General features: G+C 43.9%; 1 protein-coding gene across 1 annotated transcript in view; it reads right to left on the bottom strand.

Moving 5' to 3' along the window:
• Positions 1-394: 394 nt before the first annotated feature.
• The window catches only part of LOC126484176 (ejaculatory bulb-specific protein 3-like), a 30,148-nt gene continuing 5,651 nt past the window's right edge, over positions 395-24,891 (bottom strand). The window contains exon 2 of the mRNA XM_050107585.1: positions 395-1,533. Within this exon, the coding sequence (XP_049963542.1) occupies positions 1,301-1,533 (233 nt within the window). The 3' untranslated portion in view covers positions 395-1,300. The remainder of the gene's footprint in view (positions 1,534-24,891) is intronic.

The following is a 24,891-nucleotide window of genomic DNA, read 5'->3' on the forward strand; positions in this document are numbered from 1 at the left end:
TAGACAGTACCTCGTCATTTATTGACACATCAAGTTCTGAGATTCTTGTTATTCCTCATTGGTGAGACAGCAAACAGAAAAGAATAGATAATGACGGTGCCAGCAATCGTCCAGAGCGCTGCTCTCATTTCACCTACGTTTGTGACTCTGTCTAATGTGACTTAGCATTAGTTCATTTGTAATACCATGTCCTGTCTCGTGTAACAAGTTAGAAAGGAATCGCTTTTCCACGAGACAAGGCTGCATGCCAAATAGGAACAGTAGTGCAGGCACGTCCATCGAAGCCTTACTCTCAAGGCCGTCCACACTTACCTACTGAGCGCTGACTGTCCTCTAGGAAGAACAACCACAGCAATAAAGTAAACGAGCTAGATGTTTTTCGGATTTTATTTATTAGAACATTTAGGACTACAGATACTTTTAGGATCAGTCTTTGCACCCCAATGGGTAATAGTAGGACACATACATACCACTGCCTTGATTAAATAAATGTATCGTTGACAGTGCAGGCAGAAGTAAATTTCATGTAAAATAGAATTGAGGGAAGGGTATAAACAGAAAGCAACAAAAATTTCAATAACCCATGTAGGTTAATTTCACTTCAGACTAAGAAACAGGAATTCCCTTTTCGATGGTATGACAGAGTAATAAGCATGAAAAATGTGTTTTAAGGTGTTTCGAATGCAAATAGCTGCTGGGACTTTTCGTTTGAAAGTTGTCCATTACGGTTGATGTCATATTGAGCAAGAGGGCTAGTGGTGTTCCAACTACTCTGAAACTGATTTACTACCGAAGTTTGATTCCTAGCTCCTTGAGTTTAACTACAGTGGCGAGACTACTATCTTTCTCAGTTATCAATAACAAACAAAGCTAAACCGTTTATTCTCGTACCACTTGCATTTTTCTATTGACACTTCCTTCCTAAAACTATTCTTGGCTAATCTGCTATAGGTGAATGCACAGAAATACAGGGAATTAGTCTGTGTTTAAGGTTTGCAACTACCGTGCGACATTGTTACTCGAATGCAACACCACCGGGAATTGCATCTAAAGTGACAAAAAAATAACACTATTAATAGAATCATCAGATGACTGAGTCTTCTTCACTACAGACTGGTCAGTTGGAAGGATGTTTGCATGTAATACTGCTACTGTGAACGTTTATCAGTGTATGGACAGAGAATGGCATCACTTTGGGTAACTCCCCTGCTGAGTGAAATTCCTTAATGGCTCGGGCAAGACGGGCCTCTGTTAACAAGTAGGGAATCACGTGACTGAAACTGGGATGGTGCGCTGGTGCCTAGGCAGCCGCCGTCGCCGCCTCCGCTGGCTTCTGCTGCTGCTGCTGCTGAGCTTCCTTCAGCTTCGCCTCCAGCCGCTTCTTGTGCTCGCCGTCCGGGTCGTACTTGCGAGAGAGGCGCTGCCAATCAGCACTGCGCTCCTTCATCATGAACTCGAACACCTTCCGCACGTTCTCCTTCTGCTTGGCCGAGCACTTGGAGCAATCCGACTTGAGCGCGTCTGGCAGCACCTCTGTGAACACACATGAAACGTGTCACATTCGTGGTGTGTTAAAACAAAACCTTTAGAGAGAAGTTGTCGATTCTGTCCATTTTATTATACTGAGGGCTCTACGGAGTGTCTCTTTTGGGCCAAATTGAAATAGGTGATAGTGAATCCACAAGCGATTATACTGAGGTAGGGAACCATGGTGGGAAATCCATATTTATTCTGTTATGATCATACACAGTTTACACTGCATGACAACAGCATAAGTCACAGTAAATATTCAAAGCAACGACCGCCGGTCTAGTGCATGCATGACAATGGCTCATGAAGTTCTACCGCACTCTCTCAAAGACCCTAGTACTTATTGTACCAGAAGATAGATAACGTGGCCTAGCAAGTAGGTCTTCGTCCGTCTCTGTGGGGGTTTGATACACCAGTTTCTTGACGTAAACACAGAGGAAAAAGTCCAGAGATGTGAGATGGCTATCGCGCAGGCCATGGGACAGGACCTCCACTTCCGATCCAACGATGAGGGTACGTGTTGTTCAGGTGCTCGTGGACATCAACATTAAGGCTGATGCACCGTCGTGTTGAAACCACATCCTTTCGCAGACAAGTGTTACAGTCTCGAAGAACTGTGGCACCACATCTCGCACAGTCTGGAACCGCGCGACCGCTACGGTCTCAGGTTAGAATCCTGCCTCGGGCATGGGTGTGTGTGATGTCCTTAGGTTAGTTAGGTTTAAGTAGTTCTAAGTTCTAGGGGACTGATGACCTCAGAAGTTAAATCTCATAGTGCTCGGCCGGCCGCGGTGGTCTAGCGGTTCTAGGCGCTCAGTCCGGAACCGCAAGACTGCTACGGTCGCAGGTTAGAATCCTGTCCCGGGCATGGGTGTGTGTGATGTCCTTAGGTTAGTTAGGTTTAAGTAGTTCTAAGTTCTAGGGGACTGATGACCTCAGAAGTTAAATCCCATAGTGCTCAGAGCCATTTTCGAACCACATCTCGCAGGAACGCCAGGTAACGTGGACTGGTCAGACTGGTAGGCAGCAAATAAGGTCTTATTAGTCCATTTTGGACAATGCCCGCCCATACGTTGACAGAGAATCGTTACTGGTGGCCACCGCTCACTCAAGACATGGCTGTTGCGCCTGAGGGAAACACCATCACAGGTGACTGAGGCCTCATCTGTGGAGAGTACAAGGTCGTTCAGGGGTATACGCTGTTTATCACCCGCTGCCTCTTCAAGGTACAACAGACACCCAGGATCTTTGTGAGAGTACGGCAGAACTGTCTGCGCCATTGCAATACATACATTGAGACTGGCGGTCGTCACTTTGAACAATTGTTACGAGTTACGTTATTGTTACGCGATGTGTGCTGTATATGTTCATAACACTACAAATACATATTTCTGACCATTGGTTCCCTATGTCAATGTAATCGCTTTAGTTTGACCCAAAAGGTTTGAGACGCCCTGCATACGTTATTGCTACAGCGTCCATCAGACTTCACGAGGATAACAAGAAATTCAGAATTGAAAGTGGATTCATGTAATGACCTCTCACATCACAAAAAACATTCTTAGCAGTGCTGGATGAAGTTTTCGCATCGTTAAAGGAAGACTGAATACGAGTTAGTGTAATGTGCCTGAGCTACCATCGTTTTGCGGATGGTACCGTAAAGCTTATCTCAAGTACTAATAAATTTCGTCAACGAATGGAACAAATTGAGCTTGGTGATTTAAAAGTAGTTTTTTAAAATCATTTTGAATAAGAGGAAAATATACTGCCTGACAAAAAAAAAGTGGAGCACCAAGAAGACATGGCCGGATATCAATGGAAATTCTTATACGTACAGACCATCGGCGAGTATATAAATGATTAAGAGCTGCAATTGTTGGTGATAGTAGAACGGCCCGAGATTGCGTTAGTGTTTTTTGCGTTTATTACTGATAGGTTATATAAGGGTCGTAAAAAGCATCACGTAAAGTGACCACCTTCAAGGACACAGAGATGCCAGCACTCGTGCGAGATAACGTTATGAGCACCGGGCGTAATTTGAAAGACGCCTCACTGTGGTCTCCATTTGGCTGGCTGGTCGAATCGCGCAATATCCAGATTGATGGGGTATTGGTATGTGACAGGGCCACAATGTTGGACTGCATAGGGAAGTGAGGAGAAGCGTACCCGTCGTCCAGGCTCCGATGTCCACGTCTGATCACCACAGGAGAGGATCGCCGTCTTGTGCGCCAAGCACGTCGTGATACCCTCACTTCTGCGCCTCCATTTGAGTATAAACAATAGACTCCAGAGTGCACCGGAATTCCATTGTTAAATGCAGAGGAGAGAGCGACTAGGTGGAAAGAGTATATTGAAGGCCTCTGTGAGGGGGAAGATTTGTCTGGTGTGATAGAAGAAAAAACAGGAGTCGATTTAGAGGAGATAGGGGATCCAGTATTAGAATCAGAATTTAAGAGCGCTTTGGAGGACTCAAGAACAAGTAAGGGAGGAGGGATGAATAACATTCCATCAGAATTTCTAAAATCATTGGGGGAAATGGCAAGAAGACGACTATTCACGTTGGTGTGTAGAATGTATAAGTCTGGCAATATACCGTCTGATTTTCGGAAAAATATCATTCACACGATTCCGACGACTGCAAGAGCTGACAAGTGTGAGAATGATCGTACAATCTCCTTAACAGCTCATGCATCCAAGTTGCTGACAAGAATAAGAAACAGAAGAATGGAAAAGAAAATTGAGGATGTGTTAGATGACAATCACTTTGGCTTTAGGAAAGGCAAAGGCACCAGAGAGGCAATTCTGACGTTGCGGTCGATAATTGAAGCAAGACTAAAGAAAAATCAAGATACGTTAATAGGATTGTCGATCAAGAAAACGTGTTCGATAATATAAAATGGTGCAAGCTGTTCGAAATTCTGAGAAGAGTAGGGGTAAGCAATAGGTTGAGACGGGTAACATACAATATGTGCAAGAACCAAGAAGGAATAATAAGAGTGGACGACCAGGAACGAAATACTAGGATTAAAAAGGGTGTAAGACAGGGATGTAGTCTTTCGCCCCTACTATTCAGTCAGTACATCGAAGAAGCAATGATGAAAATAAAAGAAAGTTTCAAGAGTGGAATTAATATTCAGGGTGAAAGGATATCAATGATACGATTTGTTGATGACACTGCTATCCTGAGCGAAAGTGAAGAAGAATTACGTGATCTGCTGAATGGAATGGACAGTCTAATGAGTACAGAATTTTAACTGAGAGTAATGAGAAGTAGCAGAAATGAGAACACCGAGAAAGTTAACATCAGGATTGATGGTCACGAAGTAGATGAAGTCAAGCAAAATAACCAATAACGGACAGAGCAAGGAGGACATCAAAAGCAGACCAGCACTGGCAAAAATGGCATTCCTGACCAAGAGAAGTCTACTAGTATCAAACATAGGCCTTAATTTGAGGAAGAAATTTCTGAGAATTTATGTTTGGAGCACAGCATTCTATTATAGCGAAACATGGACTGTGGGAAAACCGGAACAGAAGAGAATCGATGCATTTGAGATGTGGTGCTACAGACGAATGTTGAAAACTAGGTGGACTGATAGGGTAAGGAATGAGAACGTTCTGCGCAGAATCAAAGAGGAAATCAATACGTGGAAAACAACGACACCGAGAAGGGACACGATCATGGGGCATCTGTTAAGATATCAGGGACTGACTTCCATGGTACTGCAGGGAGCTGTAGAGGGAAAAAACTATATAGGAAGACAGAGATTGGGATATATGCAGCGGATAACTGAGAATGTAGGTTGCAAGTGCAACTATGAGACGAAGAGGTTGGCACAGGAGAGAAATTAGTGGCGGGTTGCGTCAAACCAGTCAGAAGACTGATGACTCAAATAAATAAATAAATAAAAGTATGCTCCCTGCGACACCCTGTGTCTTTTCACACTATTGGTTGGACATTAGCAGGAACCGCACTACGGAATTACCGTCCTATATGTAAGACGGCTACCACCACAACATAAATGGCTGCGTTTGCACTGGTAGTGTGACCACGAAGCATGGGCTGCTGATGAATGAAGTTCCACTGTGCTCAACCATCAATCAAAGTTCTTCACTACTCGGATGACCATCGTCAGAGAGTATGTCGGTGACGTGGGGAGAGATCGTATCCTTCCAATGCTTTAGGGAGACTCAAAGGTGCTATTCCAGCGTCATGGTGTAGGGAGCCATTGGGTATGACACAGGTCAAGACTGGTAGTGACTAAGGATACTCAGATCGCACAACGGTATGTTACACACTCAAGTGGTACCTCTTATGCGGGGTGGGGGGGAGTTGCCATTTTTCAACAAGAGAGTTCAGTGCTGGCCCATAAATAGTACGTGTTTTCACGAGCTCTCTACATGATGTTAAGATTCTGCCGTGGCTGGTAAGATCCCCAGATCTGTCTGTAATAGAACGTGTGTGAGACCGTTGCCAGTAACCATGATATCAAGGACTATTACAAAAGTTGTAGGCCGCTTGCCGAAGGATAGGATACAGTGGCTTTCGAAACCCTTCCCACAGAGTCAAATCAGTGCATACATCCCGCCAGAGGAACTACGTCATATTTATAAGTGGGCTCATAAGGCCGAGATTTTTTTTTTTGTGAATTTGACTCGATTTTGTAATCACTCTCAACTGGTGGATTTTGACTTTGTTTTCTGCGCCCCTTCTGGCAGCTCCCCTTTTCCTTCTCAGACAGTGTAACGTATATGACCGACATACAGAAAGAAAACAGTATCACTATTGAAGACGGCAACTGGGTCGACAGCAAGATAATACAAACAACGGAGTAAGATAGGCCTACGAGAGTGGTAGTTATCACCTCGAAAAATACACTGACGGAAAACAAATCGCAACAAAAAATGGTTCAAATGGCTCTGAGCACTAGAACCGCTCGGCCCCACCGGTCGGCAAATCGCAACACCAAGGTGTAGTTCGACATAAATGAACGTCGGCAGACGTGTTTTTCCACCTGAAAGATGATATCTATTTAAATTTCGCTACTGTCCCATAAGAGTGACGCTAGTAGCGCCACTACGAGGGTGCAAATCAGGTTCTAGGCGCTACAGTCTGGAGTCGCGTGACCGCTACGGTCGCAGGTTCGAATCCTGCCTCGGTCATGGACGTGTGATGTACAAAGGTTAGTTAAGTTTAAGTAGTTCTAAGTTCTAGGGGACTGATGACCCCAGCAGTTAAGTCCCATAGGGCTCAGAGCCATTTAGAATCTTGCTGGTAGCAACACTTCAGTGGTGTCAAGCGAGAGTTCGTTGGAAGGCAGGGTGGAGGTTTGCTGTATTTTCTGATGAAAGCTGTTTCTTCCTCGGTGCCAGTGATGGCTAAGTGTTGGTTCGAAGGAGGCCAGTTGAAGCCTGCAATTAACCTGTCTGTGTGCTAGACACGCTTGATCTGCAACTCGAGCTGTGGTTGGGATGAGATTTCATATGACAGCAACACTACTCTTGTGGTTACCCCACGCACCCTGACTGCCAATCTGTACTTCAGTCTGGCCATCCGACCTGCTGAGCTGCCATTCATAAATAGCATTCCAGGGAGTGTTTTCCAACAGGATAACGCTCGCCCACATACCGCTGTTGTAACCCAAGTTGCTGTACAGAGTGTCGATATCTTGTCTTGGCCTGCTCGATCACCAGATCTGCCTCCAATCGAGCACATATGGGATATCATCGGACAACAACTTCAGCTTCATCCACAAACAGCATTAACTGTTCTTGTATTGACCGGCCAAGTGCAACAGACTCCATCCCGCAGACTGGCAACCGTCATCTGTACAACACAATGCATACATGTCCACGTCCTTGCATTCAACCTTTTGACTGCTACACCGGTTATTAATGTAGAGGCATTGCACATATGGCTTATCTCGCTCTAACATTAACGTGTGATCTTACAATGTAATTCATTAAATATGTTACCTAGACAAATGTATTCCAGAAATTTCATTGCCCTACATTAATTATTTTTTGTTGCTGTGGTTTCTTTTCCGACAGTGTAAAAGGCACTTGAGTGTTTGTTTGTTTGCGGAGCTCGCTGTTGGAGGGAAAAAAGGGTGAAGTGGGAATGAGATGAGTTGGTCCATCTTGTTTTGGCTCCTGTAGCGGCGTGCTACGGTACTATGGCATGGCTGTTTCAGGACTATAGACATTTGTCTGGAAACAAACCAAATACTGATCAAGTAACTTTATTTTCTCGAGGCGGTAATTGAAACTTTATGACCTCCCCTGGTACAACACTTTTCGTGAATAAAACAGTGTTTTCAGCACCGAAAAGAGATGATTCAGATGGCTCTAAGCACTATGGGACTTAACATCTGAGTTCATCAGTCCCCTAGACTTAGAACTACTTAAACCTAACTAACATAAGGACATCACACACATCCATGCCCGAGGCAGGATTGGAACCTGCGACCGTAGCAGCAGCGCAGTTCCGGACTGAAGCGCCTAGAAACGCTCGGCCACATCGGCCGGCCCGAAAAGAGAAGTTTACAATTTGTGTGTATAAATAGTTTTGGCTGATGACAATGAGACATGGACTTTTAATGCGAAATTAAGGGTGGATCAGCGAGAAATTCGGAATTACATGATGTGAATTACTATAAGAGGCAGGGAAACAAACAAACGGAGGGTGAACAGATACAGTGAAAGACGCAATTGTGGTATAATAGAAATGAAATGGAGGTTTCAGGAGAGGGATGCACTTATGGACTGTAGATGGGTCAAGTAAATTCTTTGCCGGATTTCTGGAGGTAGCAAAGTGACGAGCTAATGTAAGACGAGTGGCTGACGTTTGAGCACATACAGGAGAGAAGTGGATGGTTGTACCTGTAGATGAAGGGCGTACTGCACTGGAAAAGTTTGGAGGTGGCCTTCTTATAGCAGTGTATGTCATGCAACCGATGATGATGACGATGATGATGATGATGAAAATAATCATACCTGCCGAGGCCGTTGTTCATAAATAGTTACATCAGTGTACACGAGCACAAGAGAAAGTTAGTAAGGTCAGTGCTAATAATAATTCCTATCTCAGGCAATGCAGAAATGTGAAACCTCACACAGACCAACAAAAATCCCAGAAAGTGACAAGGGAACAAACAGGAACACAACAGTAAGGCCTCAGTGGAGCAATAATCGAGCATCTCTCACAAAGCAGAATAATTGAAATGCACAAAATTAGTATCTCGTTGATGATATTGATAAATGTGTTATTAGGTAACAATTTCTGCCACATTACGAACGATACAAGGAAATACCAGCTTTGCAAAAACTTCGCATGTTTGGTCGTATAGAAATGGAATTGCAGGATGGAAAATAAACCCCGAGAAATTCTGTGAACACAAGGCTGAACGGACTTCCTACCAGATCTTTCCAACTGACAAAAAATTGTCGTCGAAATAACAAAGCCAGTTACAGTTAAAAGATTGAAATATGTATGCAGACACATCGGTTCTCAGTCTTTACACAACATTAATTTAGCAATACTAGCAAAATCTTTCGTTATTAGCGTTATCAGAATGCTGCCTCTTGTGTCTATAAGTCTCTCAGAAGCAGAAACAAACCCGTCCTGGATAACTGCCAATGCCTTCTCTGCTGGAACAGGTTCTTTGGTTTCGTTCTTCATGTTTTTGTAGCCAATCTGGTTGTGAAACAGAGGTTGCTGAACAGCGGTAGCCGATCCACCACGATAATTAGTTCTTTCACAGTGACCAATAATCAGTAGTGTGATAATTGTACATTCAACCACGTGCATGTATACCAGTCCCTCTTGGACATTGGAGACATAATATGGTAAGACCCTTCTGTAGTACTTCATAGCGGACATCATCTACACCACTGCAAGTGTCGCTGTTGGTTTTTCGTGTTCATCCAAGTACGAGGGTTGGATCTGTAATAGTGCCAACTATTTATTTACAGCTCGTATAAAATAGATAAGGGTTTAAAAGTTTTACTGACCTTCAAAGTAGCCACCAGGATTGTGTATAACCCGTTTTCAGCGATGTGGAAGTTGTAGGATACTCTTAGCAGTGGTCGTAGGTTGTGTTCCAAAAATGAGCAACATAGAGACAGAAGGGATGACACTTTCTGCAGGAACTGACCATCATTTTGCACGACAATGCTCAAGCACGTACAGTGCAACCTGTTACTGATTTGTTTGACTGATGGGGCTGCTAAGTGCTATACCACCTACTTTACTCTCCTGACTTAAGTCCTCGTGAGTTCAACTCGATTTATAACCTGAAGGAAACACTTCACGGCATTCGCTTCAGAACTGCTACAAATTCGTCGGGCAATAGACCGCACCGCTCGAACTGTCAGCACAACTGGCGCTGCTAAGAGTATCCTACGACTTCCACATCGCTGGAAACGGGTTCTGCACAATGCTAGTGACTACTTTGAAGGCCAGTAAGACTTTGAAACAAAGTATCTATTTTCTACGAGCTGTAAATAAATAATTACCACTACTAAAGTTCAAACCCTCGTACGTCTGCTTCCTAGCGTTAAGAACTCCTTTAAGGATCAATGTATCGTACCAAGAAATTTGCGGACGAATGCTGTTGTATTTGACAAGCGGAAGAACGTAGATTGCTTACAAGCTGTATCTAGTACAAAGCGTCGCGTCGGCAGCAATAAAACCACAATATTCGAAAGCAACTTCAACAACGCCCTCGCCATTATCCGAATAGGGACGGAAACGCACATTCTTTGGAACAGCTTACGAATAATATCCTTCAACAACGGCTATCGTGCTTCATTTCTAACAAATCTGCGCTATATTTTCAGATCTACACACAGTGATTTCAAGTTTTCATGTAATCATAGAGACATGGTCAGTCTGCTTTTGCTTGTGTGAAATGAAGAACTACATGTGCCATGTACCATGCAAAGAAAAGTTTGTGGTGACACTGCATGAGAGATACTTCGGCGGATGAGAAAACTAAAATTTGTAACAAAATCAATCGGTATAAACCGTAACAAAGAGCCGGCACTGTCACCCGCGATTGAAACAGCAGACGAAGAATCAATATAAATAGCTGAGGAAAATAGGATGTCTCTGGGGAGGTAGTTTGTGACGTCCTTAAGTTAGTTAGGTTTAATTAGTTCTAAATTCTAGGGGACTGATGAGCTCCGATGTTAAGTCCCATAGTGCTCAGAACCATTTGAACCATTTTTCGTATTACGGTAGAAGCGAGACGTCGAAGAAAATACCCACACTGCAAACGTTTCTGCAACTGGAGCTCGTTCAACTGTAAGGTTACTATATTACAAGAGGTTGCAGTTTTGCTCGTAAGATTTGCCGCAGAGAGCGTATTCCCAAGTACATATACAGAGGAGACCCTTTGGATACCAGAGTTTATATTGTTGCGTAGTCAGCACGCGCCAACTAACACTTCTTTGTCGTCTGTTGGTAGAATCGGACGTGTTGTCTTGTCTGTGCTTGTTGGAGCCTTGATTTCGGCATGCAGCTGTTGCAGCTTCGAACATATCAAATAGGCTAATATTTGGCTATGCATTCGCGTGCACTAATACTGCAGGAAACAGAATGTCATGTTTAGGGAGCCATTTCAGCTTAAGGTTTTTCAAAATTGTAGGTTTTGTTTCGACTATTAGAGCATTGTCGGTTTAAGCACTTCATTTCTAGTATGCATGAACTCAGGAAAGCATCACATCGCTCTTTACCTTTTCTCTTTTTCAAAGTACTGAATAAGCTTTTTGTTTTATATCTAAATGACAGCACTTATTAATAACAATGACCATCAATGTAGACATGTTAATATTATCTAATTCTGTCTGTGTTAGTCTGCGTTCATGGTAAATACACTGCAAAATCACAATAGTTTTCAAGTTAGTCCTTACCGAGCCTTCACATCCCACTTGCTTATTCAAAAGTTTTTAAGCACCGTTACCTGGACGCACATTACAGCCTGCGTGATCCGATAATTAGTGAATAATTCAATGGATTTTGGCTTACTCACATTGCACCTAGTGATATTTGTTAATGTAACACAAAAGCAGCGAAATTTCTTCCAGTTCATCTTGTTGCAGTGATTACAATCAAAGATGGCATGCACTGTTGAGTAGAGCTATGTTTCCGTTGATGCTCTGGTAAGCCATATCATTCTTAAGCTCAGTCTCACACATTATTACGTGCGCTTAAGGAACAGTGATTGTTTATTCATTTTATACAGATTCAAATTACGTACAGCTACAGTTTGTCGCCAATTATTAGTCCAAACGACTATCGTATTTAGAGTGCTGTGTTAAAAAATATTGTTTTGTTCTTACTCACAAAAGTGGGAAGGTACACTTTATAATCAGTGATCAATTCAGTCATGATACAAGAATCGTCGACAGCTACGTACGTAAATGTTCGTTTGGTTAACATACGTACCGATGTTGCACAACTAAAGATTTTATAAATGTTTTGTATTAGAAGTTCAAATATAATGATTGCAAATAAAGTTAATAGAGTTAGTTATGCAGCAATTCCTTCTACAAATGTTTCACAGAGATTGCACAACGCATACACAACTGTACACATTGGATGTAGAAGTACTGAACTTTCATGCAGTCTCATATAATGGTTTCATACAGGTTGCTAGAACTATGGAAGTTATACAACATACTACTCGTACAACCTGAAAGAAGCAATTCATTTACTCAGATACAGTAACGCAAACTAAAAACCTCCATTTTTGTCAGAAATTATCCTAATTCAGTTATTAGAACGATGGTTGGCCGTTGCCTAACAGTTACATGCAAACGTAACAATATGAACATAGCTAAAGGAAACGTTTTAACGTTGATGCACACCGATAGCAAGGGGACACAAAATTTTGCTATTTACACCAACAGCTAGGTGACAAGCAGGAAACAAGTCAACTGACAAAAAGTAGATTATTTGGAGAAAACTTACTTCTCTACTTCCAGAACTTTTAATGCTGGCTGCGGGGAGAATTAATGGAAAATGATGTTTCTGAACATTACAGATGTACATCGTACAACGGAAACTCCCCATCGACGGCCTCGGATATAGTGGTAAGTTGTCCCAGCGGATAGTCCGTCTAAAACTAAACACAGATCACGCATGAAAACAGGAAGAAAGTGTCCTGAACTGTGAAAAACGAAGCTCAAGACGTGTACCATCGAGCGAACAGCAAGCACCACGGCGTGGTTGTCGTGTTAGACTGCGAAGGGGGAGATCAGTCTTCAAATCTCCCTCTTGCCTTCTTTTTTTTCATAAAATTATGAATTGTCCTTCTGATCCTTGACACCTGTTTTCACTCTATTCAAATTTGTGTTGTGTTGTGGTGTAACGTCCATTTGCAACAGCTAGGTGTAAGGAAGGGACCGCCTATTTCTTGTACACGAGTACCACATGTTATGACTCTTACATTCCGTTTTGGAAGTTTTGAATCTTGAGTTCCCGTATTGTAACATGGTACACACCCGTTTATTTGTTGCTTTCATTTCTGTGAGAGGTCGATGCGGCATCTCGCCTGCTCTCACTATTCATCACGTTTACTTGTGAACGTAATATATTCTTACTTTAGTCATGTTCTGTAACCATGTATAGTATGTGTTGAGTACATAGTTCCGCGTAGTCAGCGCGTACACAACTTTCCCACTAGAGCGCGCCCCACTAAGCACAACAGCGCAGGCGCAGCGCTCGTCCGTCTCCGCACTACGAGAAGGCGCTGCCATAGAGAGGGACAAAATCCTGCTTCCGCCGATCCGCGTATTAAAATGTAATTCAGCCAGTGAGATTGGTGCTAACGTAGAACCTTTTCTCCTCGTGGATCACACTCGCGCAGTGATACATGAACGCGCGAGGTATTATAACAACTGTACAGACCTCCGATTAGTCAGTCTGCATTTGTCTGCAACAGTCTGTACGAGTTCTACTTTTGTCTGTACCAGTCTATAGTCAAGTTTCAGTCTGCACCTAAAAAGATTACCAGATTCCTGTACATAGCCATGAAGATAAATGTATAGACACTTTTGTCAAGTATCAGAGATATATGTGAGAATAAGATTAACGTACCAATACCAAAAGAACTTCAGATTGTCAATTGTAAATAGCATCCAGACCCAAGTTACATAATTTTTATGTTTGTTATTATTTTAATAAATGTGTGTAAAAATTAATCAAGTTCTGTTTAAACTTGGTCACCGTCAATCTGCTACTCTAAGCGTGCAAGTGGCATATCTTTCATCTGACCTAACGGCAGAAGATAAACACGCCACGATAAGACCACGAGACATATTGCTGACACTCGCCTACTTCGTTAGAGCGACAAGTCAAATAATCTGATGGTGTGTGTACCGAAGGTCTTACAGTACGCACACCACAGTATGACAATTGCCAAGACTACAGAAGGAGAACAGACACGTCAACGGGCCCAAAGAAGATTTTAACATTGACCTCCCAGATTGCAGTCCAATGCCTTGACCGCACAACCATGACACCAAGGTTCTTGCAGTCTGCTGGATCTGCACATCTTGATCTCGGACCATTCAACGTTTCTGTTTTGCTTCTTTCTTCGCAGTTCAGTACACCTTCTTCCTGTTTCCATGCTTTATCTCTATTCCGTTTTTGACGGGCTGTCCGCTAGGCCATTTTACAAGTGAATCTGAGTGAAAAGGGGAGGGGGGGGGGGCGGGGGGGAGTTTCCCTTGTTAGAAACATGAAGTGGCACAGATATGGCTGTCTGTCGTGGATAGGTGAAAGGGAACGAAAGACACTCTGGCAGCAAAATTCTCTTCGCTGGTTCATTTACATAATCTTTGACTAGTATGGAACAGTGCTCAGCAGTTAACTTTCCTTGTCATTACTGCTGCACGACTTGTGTGTTTTACGCCTCTTTGACACTCTACAGACGACCAGCACACAGTGCTTCTTTTGTAGCTAATGCCAGTTTGATCGAGATAACATTGAAGTACTTAAATAGAAAAGAGTAGTTTACCAGTTTTTTTAACGTCGTCATTTTCTATTTGTTACTCACAGTAAGGTCGACCTCAATATTATATAACGACGTCACGTCACAAATTTTCGTAACAAGGTGTTCAAGGTGTTAATTTGCAGTCTACTGTAACCAAAACGTGTACCATCTGCATGATGCATCGAAACTGAATTTCGATTTTCTGAAATTAGTAGGAAATGTTGGAATTGTTATTGATTTAATTAATTTAGGGTCTTCCAAGAAACGTGACTGGTTGCTATATTTATAATACCACCTGAATCACATTGTACTGAGTAATACGATGTATAGGGTCTCTTTATAAGAGATCACATTAACTAATTTTTCTTTTCAAACCAAAAACCGTTACATAAGGGACAACCACGTGTGACAGATTAACTAGGAGTCCAGACCTAATCGTCATTGACGATTTCGACCACATTTATGGTATATGAAGGGCCTGGGCCGGTAATGTGAGACGAAATGGGAGCTACAGATGGCCAAGCGTTTAGAGGAAATAGCATTTGTGACGCTCGCCGAGTGCAACATCAATCATTTATGTTAAGATCCAGGCTGCGATTGCCGCAGTGGAAAGTCTACAGAACGGTAATCGGAGGGTCGTGGTGTTGAGTCCCTATACGGAAAACAATTTTCTTTCTATTTTCAATTTTTGCGTTTCTTTCACTGCAAATAAAACGAAGTAGTGTTCAGTATACGATATTAATTAATATTTGTCATAAATGGCATGTAAAGAAAAGCCGAATGCAAATTTAGGATTGGAAATAAATTTATAGGAACAAATTTTAAAGTGTACAGACGGCCGCTGTGACCGAGCTGTTCTAGGTGCTTCAGTCCGGAACCGCGCAGCTGCTACGATCGCAGGTTCGAAGCCTGCCTCGGTCATGGATGTGTGTGATGTCCTTAGGTTAGTTAGGTTTAAGTAGTTCTAAGTCTAGGGGACTGATGACCTCAGATGTTAAGTTCAGAATGGTTCAAATTGATCTGAACACTATGGGACTAACATCTGAGGTCATCAGTCCCCTAGAACTTAGAACTACTTAAACCTAACCTAAGGACATCACACACATCCATGCCCGAGGCAGGATTCGAACCTGCGACCGTAGCGGTCGCGCGTCTCCTGACTGTAGCGCATAGAACCGCTCGGCCACCTCGGCCGGCTCAGATGTTAAGTCCGACAATGCTTAGAGCCATTTGAACCATTTTAAAGTGTACATGAGAATTCCCTATATTACATTACATACTTTTATTATATTAAGGCTTATGATTTACACGTGCTGGGGTGATATTAATCGAAAAATGATATGGAAAGCAGCAATTAACTCGGCAACTTGTACACTTTATAAATGTCGCACTTTTTACAGTTCTTTGGTTGTTTTAAAGTTTCTACAGGAAAACTAGCTTGGTTTACATTCTTGAAAAATTTACTCTCATCGCACGATTTGGCAGTAAACCACGCGTAACGCATCATCTCGACAAAAATACTGGCGAGGACAGATAATGATGTACAGTGGAATGAATTTTAATAAAGTCTTCTAGGGATGCGATTTCTTTCTCTTTTTCGATAAAAGCAGGTTTTTCATCAAATTTTTTACCTGATAGTAAAAACAGAAACCGCACGGTGGCGCTAGCGGAGTGCGTTTGGGCGGAATCACTTTAATACCGCACGATGGCAATCCTTCTATCCTTCTTCATCTTGACAAATCTCGTCGTATACTTGTGGATTTTCTTGTCTTTCCTACGAGTCAATTAAGAGAAGACATTTTTTTCTCCTGCACATAGCGCTTCATCATACAAGTGAAAAATTTTTTGTTTCTAGTTACTGTAGATTTCCTAGAGTTTGAAGAAGTAATGACGACATTCCTGGCAATAATTTCCCAGAGAGGGTTGTAGTATATTGGGCTGAATACGAGTGGGTTACTTTGTTCATATTTCGGTTCATTTGCAGTGTAAGTAACGTAAAACGTGAAAATAAAATAAAAAAGTTCTCGCATAGGTGCTAGACCTCAAGGCCCTCGGATTGCCCTCCTGCACTCTTTCCTCTGCGCTAACCGCTGCCGAGGAACTACGATAACAGAACTGCTATTTTTTCAAAACGCTTGGCCATCTGGAACTTTCAGTTCTGTCACTTTCATTTCTGGATGTCCGCTCCCGGTAGCTGAGTGGTCAGCGCGACAGAATGTCAGTCCTAAGGGCAAGGGTTCGATTCCCGGCTGGGTCGGAGATTTTCTCTGCTCAGGGACTGGTTGTTGCCTTGTCCTAATCGTCATCATTTCATCCCCATCGACGCGCAAATCGAAAGACTTGCACCCGGCGAACGGTCTACCCGAGGAGAGGCCCTATTCAAACGACATTTCTGGACGAAATCGGTGATGAAGAGTAGGCGCGTGCCCCTTGTAAGTCAAATCTCGATACCGTTGGACACAGTATTTTGCGCAGCAAGTTAGTGTAAGCGAAGATTTGCTGAATTGTCCTCGTGTTATTTCGAACTTTTCAAACTTTATTAGTTAATCTGCTAGCGTAACCAGGATGTTTAAAGTATAAGTGAAACCTATTCTGTATAATATTTCTAGTGTGCTAGGTTCATCACCTCAGAAGGGCAGTAGTGTGCTCTAGTATACACTCTGTAGTTTAAATGCTCTGAAACCTTTACGCACTTGCAAGTTAAATGTTGATACAAACCTAACGATCTGATTTTTGCAGTACACACTATGTCAGTGTTTACATTACGCGTGTTTGCGAGTACAGTTCCATAGGGTCCTGATAACGTAGAAACCACAAAAATTTCTCATGCGAAACAGTAGAAAATATCAGCTGCACTGTAGATGGCAGAAAGCTACGTGAACATCAGTATGTGCGATTAAGAGAATAAAATTTATCACTCCAGATCGTGAAATTTCAGAGAAAGATGTGTGGATGATAAAGGAGATGACATATACATCGAAGAGCCAAAACAATGTAACCATCGCCCACCACGAGATGGAATGTCGTCTGGAGAAATTGTGGGCATGGTGACGCGGCAAGGAAAGTACAGGGTGACCCAAAAGTCAGTTAACATCTGAAAACGCACTAATTCACGGAATAATGTACGTAGAGAGGTAAGAATTGACATGTGTGCCTGAAACAATATGGGATTTTATTGAAACCAAAACAGAGTGTAAAAAAATGGCCAATGGGTGGCGCTGGGCAGCGACACGTTAGTGACGCAGCATGAGAATCGTGTATCAGATGAGCTGTAGTGAGAGAGGATGTCGTATCATTCCCAGCCTGGCTGATAAAAACCTGCTGGAAGGTACGACTTTTATGCAGTGTGGCTCTACACCCAGTATTGATACACGTGTTGAAGATGTGTGCGGGGATTGCGTGCTGGGTCACTACGTCCGTCATGCTTGGCCTCCCAGGTCCCCAGACCTCAATACTGGTACTTATTAGTTGTGGTTTTTTTTTTTTTTTTTTTTTTTTTGGTTTGTGGTTTTAGGGCGCAAAACTTCTATGGTCATTAGCGCCCATATTAGTTGTGGTGTTACGAGAAGTCGCAAGTCTATCGCGGTCGACCGACGTCATTATGAAGGCTAAAAGACAGTTTCTGACGCCAATTTCTCAGCATGCCTGATATGCTCTACAGTTCTGTTCATTTTTTTCTCCACTACACGTGTTGATGAAGGACGGCCGACACATTGTCACGTTCAGCATTTGTTATTAGGAACATTGTCTTTGCTAAAAATCAATTGTTATGCTAATCATTACCTTTGTATCATATGAAATGGCATCTGTTGGTGATTTTGTGCACTTTTCTTTGGTTTCAATGAAACCTCATGTCATTTCAAGCATTTGTGTCAGTTTTTACCTATCTACCTACTTTATTCCGTGAAGTATTGGATTTTCAAACGTTACCACATTTTTGTGTTACCTACGGCGGAAAAAAAGACGAATGGAGAATCATTCTAGCGTCGATACGGGTCGCAAATGGGAAAATACACTGGCAAAAGCGGCTTTAGCAAAGGCAGATGAAATATGCTTGGGAAGGAGCATGTAGTAAATTGCAAAGCCGATCGCCTGTCGGCGTGCTGTTGTCGTGAGTATATATGCAAAGTAGTTGAAGGACGGTGAAACAGTGAGTACACGGCAGAGTGTCGAACGACCCTGGCTCATCACAAAACGTGGGGGTCGGAGACTTACCTCTTCTGTAAAGAAGGACAAGAGGCAATCAGCGGCAGATCTGACGAGTAAGTAGAGTGTTGGTGGAAGATACATCGTTAAATACACTCCCGGAAATGGAAAAAAGAACACATTGACACCGGTGTGTCAGACCCACCATACTTGCTCCGGACACTGCGAGAGGGCTGTACAAGCAATGATCACACGCACGGCACAGCGGACACACCAGGAACCGCGGTGTTGGCCTTCGAATGGCGCTAGCTGCACAGCATTTGTGCACCGCCGCCGTCAGTGTCAGCCAGTTTGCCGTGGCATACGGAGCTCCATCGCAGTCTTTAACACTGGTAGCATGCCGCGACAGCGTGGACGTGAACCGTATGTGCAGTTGACGGACTTTGAGCGAGGGCGTATAGTGGGCATGCGGGAGGCCGGGTGGACGTACCGCCGAATTGCTCAACACGTGGGGCGTGAGGTCTCCACAGTACATCGATGTTGTCGCCAGTGGTCGGCGGAAGGTGCACGTGCCCGTCGACCTGGGACCGGACCGCAGCGACGCACGGATGCATGCCAAGACCGTAGGATCCTATGCAGTGCCGTAGGGGACCGCACCGCCACTTCCCAGCAAATTAGGGACACTGTTGCTCCTGGGGTATCGGCGAGGACCATTCGCAACCGTCTCCATGAAGCTGGGCTACGGTCCCGCACACCGTTACGCCGTCTTCCGCTCACGCCATAACATCGTGCAGCCCGCCTCCAGTGGTGTCGCGACAGGCGTTAATGGAGGGACGAATGGAGACGTGTCGTCTTCAGCGATGAGAGTCGCTTCTGCCTTGGTGCCAATGATGGTCGTATGCGTGTTTGGCGCCGTGCAGGTGAGCGCCACAATCAGGACTGCATACGACCGAGGCACACAGGGCCAACACCCGGCATCATGGTGTGGGGAGCGATCTCCTACACTGGCCGTACACCACTGGTGATCGTCGAGGGGACACTGAATAGTGCACGGTACATCCAAACCGTCATCGAACCCATCGTTCTACCATTCCTAGACCGGCAAGGGAACTTGCTGTTCCAACAGGACAATGCACGTCCGCATGTATCCCGTGCCACCCAACGTGCTCTAGAAGGTGTAAGTCAACTACCCTGGCCAGCAAGATCTCCGGATCTGTCCCCCATTGAGCATGTTTGGGACTGGATGAAGCGTCGTCTCACGCTGTCTGCACGTCCAGCACGAACGCTGGTCCAACTGAAGCGCCAGGTGGAAATGGCATGGCAAGCCGTTCCACAGGACTACATCCAGCATCTCTACGATCGTCTCCATGGGAGAATAGCAGCCTGCATTGCTGCGAAAGGTGGATATACACTGTACTAGTGCCGACATTGTGCATGCTCTGTTGCCTGTGTCTATGTGCCTGTGGTTCTGTCAGTGTGATCATGTGATGTATCTGACCCCAGGAATGTGTCAATAAAGTTTCTCCTTCCTGGGACAATGAATTCACGGTGTTCTTATTTCAATTTCCAGGAGTGTATGTTGCTCCGCAACAGACAGCCCCTATATGTTCCCATATCGACCCAATGACAGTGTCAATTACAACTGCAACGATCACGGGATCATTGATACTGGATTGTGGGTCAATGGAAACGTGTCACCTGGTCGTGTTATCACGCTTCTACTTACATCAGTTCGATGGTCGTGTCGAAATATCGACATCTCCCAGGCGAACAAAAAAATGGTTCAGATGGCTCTGAGCACTATGGGACTTAACATCTGAGGTCATCAGTCCCCTAGACTTAGAACTACTTAAACCTAACTAACGTAAGGACATCACACACGTCCACGCCCAGGATTCGAACTTGCGACCGTAGCGGTCGCGCGGTTCCAGACTGAAGCGCATAGAACCTCTCGTCCACAGCGGCCGGCCCGAGGCGAACAGCTGCTCGAAACATGCACTGCGCCACAGGTTCAGGTATTGAGTAATGGGAGATATCACTTAGGCTTTCGTGGAGCCTGTGACTGTAATCGAGGCACGTTGACAGCTGTAGACTACGTGGACGTTATTGCGGGCCACATGCTTCACGCTTGACTTCTTACCCGACATCGATGGCGTTTTCCAGCAGGAAAAGTGACCGTGTCACAATGCCAGAATCGTTCTACAACCATTTTCGGAGTAGGATTGTGTACTCCCCTTGATGTCCTGGCCATCAAGTTCACCTTACGCGAACCGATGGAACACACCTGGATCGCTTTCGGGCGGCAGTTCCGTGCTCACAACCACCGGTCCGTAATTTACGGGAACTGCTTGACCTGTGCGTAGGCATCTGGGGCCGCCTATCTCCGAAACCCACCAAGGACTTGTCTAATCCAAGCCATGGACAATCGCTGAAACACTCATTGCTGGCCAAGGCAGGATTTGTCAAGCTTGAAGACAAATAGCAGAAATGCTTGACACGTGCGGGCGGGGGTCACCTTGCTGAAATGTAAGTCCGGAATTCTTTTCCATGAAGGGTAACCAAACGGGGAGCAGAATATCGCCGATGTACCGCTAGTATGCTGCAGATGAGAACCAAAGGGGTCCTGCTATGAAAAGAAATGGCACCTCAGGCCGTCACTCCTGGTTTTAGGTCTGCATGGCGGGCGACTGTCAGGTTGGTATCCCACCGCTGTCTGGAGCGTCTCCAGGCACTTCTTCGCTAGTCATCGGGGCTCAGTTCTAAGCGGGACTCATCACTGATGATAATTCTACTCCAGTCAGTGAGATTCCAGCCAGCAAGGCCCTCTAGATCTCTCCTCAATTGAGAACGTTTGGAGCCTTATGGGCAGGGCCCTGCAACCAACTCGTGATTTTGACAATCTAACGCTCCAACTGGACAGGACTTGGCAAGATATCCCTCAGGAGGACATGCAACAATTCTGTCAAACAATTTCACCCCGAATAACTATCTGCGTAAGGGTCAGAGGTAGACCATTGCGTTATTGATTTGCTCAGTTTTCTCTAAAATAAATCATCCTATGTTTCCGAAATCGTAACCATAGTGATGGTCTGTACATGTATATCACCTCTACTGATTTCCGTCCCATTAGGATAATTCCTTCGTGGTGAGACGTTTTTTTTTTCTCTTTAGAGTGTATGAAGCGCTCCAAAAGTGGACCAGTAGCATGGTCATAATGTTTTGGCTCATCAGTGTGTCGGTGGTCTAGCGGTTCTGGCGCTGCAGTCCGGAACCGCGGGACTGCTACGGTCGCAGGTTCGAATCCTGCATCGGGCATGGGTGTGTGTGATATCCTTAGGTTAGTTAGGTTTAAGTAGTTCTAAGTTCTAGGGGACTTATGACCTAAGATGTTGAGTCCCATAGTGGTCAGAGCCATTTGAACTATTTTGAACCATCAGTGTATGTACGTTTCTGAGTGTAAACACGGGCTAAAAGTGATGGTATTTATTAAAGAAAACCAGGCGCAAAATTATGTTAAACTGTAGCCTTAAAACGACGACGGTACGGCTTAGACGGCTATTGAAAGCGAAAGTGGTGTCGGAGAAAGCGGTCCACGTCTCGGGAGAGTGTTACGCCAGCAGTCCCAGTCGAAGGCGCCGGCAGGTGGCCTCCTTTCCCGGTCGGGCAGCTTCACGGACCTTGCCCAGTATCCCAAGCCAGCAACAATACCAAAAGAAAACAGATACCCGGACGAATATGTGGATGTACCTACAGGAAAGCTTCGTCTCAGCTATTCTCTTCTTATTTTGCGAATGTTGATTCTTGTGACATTTCTTTCTTCCTTTTCTGCCTATTAAATGTTCATTCACTTTTGTCCGAACAAGTTCCCCTATTTTCGTTCAAGTGGTAACAAGAAAAAAGTCTAGCAGGAACAGAGGCGTACGAAGTGCGAATAAGTAGACTTAGACACTGCGATACTCTGACTTCTTACTAACCCATCCATAGCGTCTCCATACTATTTAAATACTTTTTATTAACATCGTATCTCATTCGCATACACATTTTGAGGCCCCGATGGTGTCCTATGTACTAGAGGAAGAGAGAGAGAGAGAGAGAGAGAGAGAGAGACAAAGAAGGGGCGTTAGGATACAAGAAAATGGTTCAAATGACTCTAAGCACTATGGGCCTTAACATCTGAGGTTATCAGTCCCCTAGACTTAGAACTACTTAAACCTAACTGACCTAAGAACATCACCCACACCCATGCCCGAGGCAGGATTCGAACCTACGACCGTAGCAGCAGAGCGGTTTCGAACTGAAGCACCTAGAACCACTCGGCCACAGCGGCCGGCCCCCTAGAATACATTGCATCACAACACAGATTTGTAGAGACGAAGCATTCATTCAATGACAGAACCATTTCGACACTGGCAGGAAGTCTGTTTAAACTACGGCTTGAATTACCCTCGTTATTTCATTTCAGTTGTAGATGTAAATTTCATGATCCGTTTTAATGAGGGATTCCTCTCTAATTATTTTATATTTGAGGTTTAAGCTGTATGCAGTGTTGTCATTTGTAACTTCTGTTTGGTATTCCGCGGATTACGCGCTTAGGTACCATCAATACTAAACCATGGATTTTACTCCATTAACTGTGCTGGTGACAGAAGATAGCCGTAGATCTCCTACACTACTGTTGTAATTGCTTGATCGTTTGATGCAATTTTTACAGTCATAGGAAAGAACGGCTCACACTTTCTAGTTGCGCCGAAACTATTAAACTATTATCTCGTTGCATACATATTTAACGCCTCAAAATGCTGAGCTACGTTATCATTGTCGATTTTTTCTTGTTTAATTGGAAGCAGTCGTTGTGTTTGGGGATTTAATTGGTGACAGAGAGGCTGCTTTCATCAAAATGACTTCCACATATGTTATATGTGTGTCAGACAACATCAGATTGTGTTCATATATAATGAACTAAAGTGCTGCAGAGCACACTAACGCCCTCTATTTAAAAAAAAAATCTTGTTTATTGTTATCGCACAAAATCAAAAATAAAAAACCTTGGTTTAAGAGATTCTGCAAAAATCTGTTTCCATTTCGGGTGCTGCTTACATTCACAATGTGAAGTTAAATACCCATGCCCTTAGGTCTGTTTTGAGTTTGCCACCAATCGCATAAATGTTTGTCAGACAACTCGCCTGGTACTATCTGTCGCCATCATTTTATAAATAAGACGTTTTACTCCACAGAATAGTTTCAGGTAGCGACGGCCTCAAAATTATAAAAGAATATTTGCACTGCAAATCTTTTTCTTTCTTCAAAAAAGGGTTAACATATAATCCACAACAGCTATCAGGCAGTTAATAACGTGCTCTTGGTAACAGGATTACATTCGTTTTTTGACGGTGTTTACACCGCAGCACCTAATACCAGTCACCGTGTCTTTCAATTTTTGCGGAAAGTTGGACGCCAACATTAACAAGCCTCGTTCTCGTCTTTTCAAGAACTTTCCAATGCCGCAAAAAAGAATATCGTTCCATTAAAAAGAGCACACACTTGCTTGACGAGCTGCAACATAGTCTAAACAAAATTCCAAACGTCCAGGAAATGTTTTTTATGTTTGTGATGGTTGCAGACCATCATATTTTACACTAGGTGATTAACTTCTGTCTCTGATGAGCATTTGCACTTGTAGATTTAGAGCAAGCTTTTGGCAAAGTGGACTCGACCAAACTCTGAAATTCTCAAGGTAGCAGGTATAAAATACAGGAAGCGAAATGTTATTTACAACTTTTACAGAAATCAGACTGCGTTTATAAAAATCGATGGATAGAAAGGCTAAATGGTTCAAATGGCTCTGAGCACTATGGGACTTAACATCTGTGGTCATCAGTCCCCTAGAGCTTAGAACTACTTAAACCTAACTAACCTAAGGACATCACACACATCCATGCCCGAGGCAGGATTCGAACCTGCGACCGTAGTGGTCACGCGGTTCCACACTGAAGCGCCTAGAACCGCACGGCCACACCGGCCGGCGATGGATAGAAAGGAAAGCGCTAGTTGAGAAGGGGATGACACGAGGTTGTAGCTTGTTCCCGATGTTCTTCAATCAGTACACTGTGCAAACTATCAAGGAAAAAGGAACAATTTAGAAATGGAACTGAAGTTCAGGGAGAAGAAATAAAACATTTGCGATTTACGAATGACCGAAGTCTGTCAGAGACGG

The sequence above is a fragment of the Schistocerca serialis genome, chromosome 6 (genome assembly GCF_023864345.2).
Source record: "Schistocerca serialis cubense isolate TAMUIC-IGC-003099 chromosome 6, iqSchSeri2.2, whole genome shotgun sequence".
In the NCBI taxonomy this organism is placed as follows: domain Eukaryota; kingdom Metazoa; phylum Arthropoda; class Insecta; order Orthoptera; family Acrididae; genus Schistocerca; species Schistocerca serialis.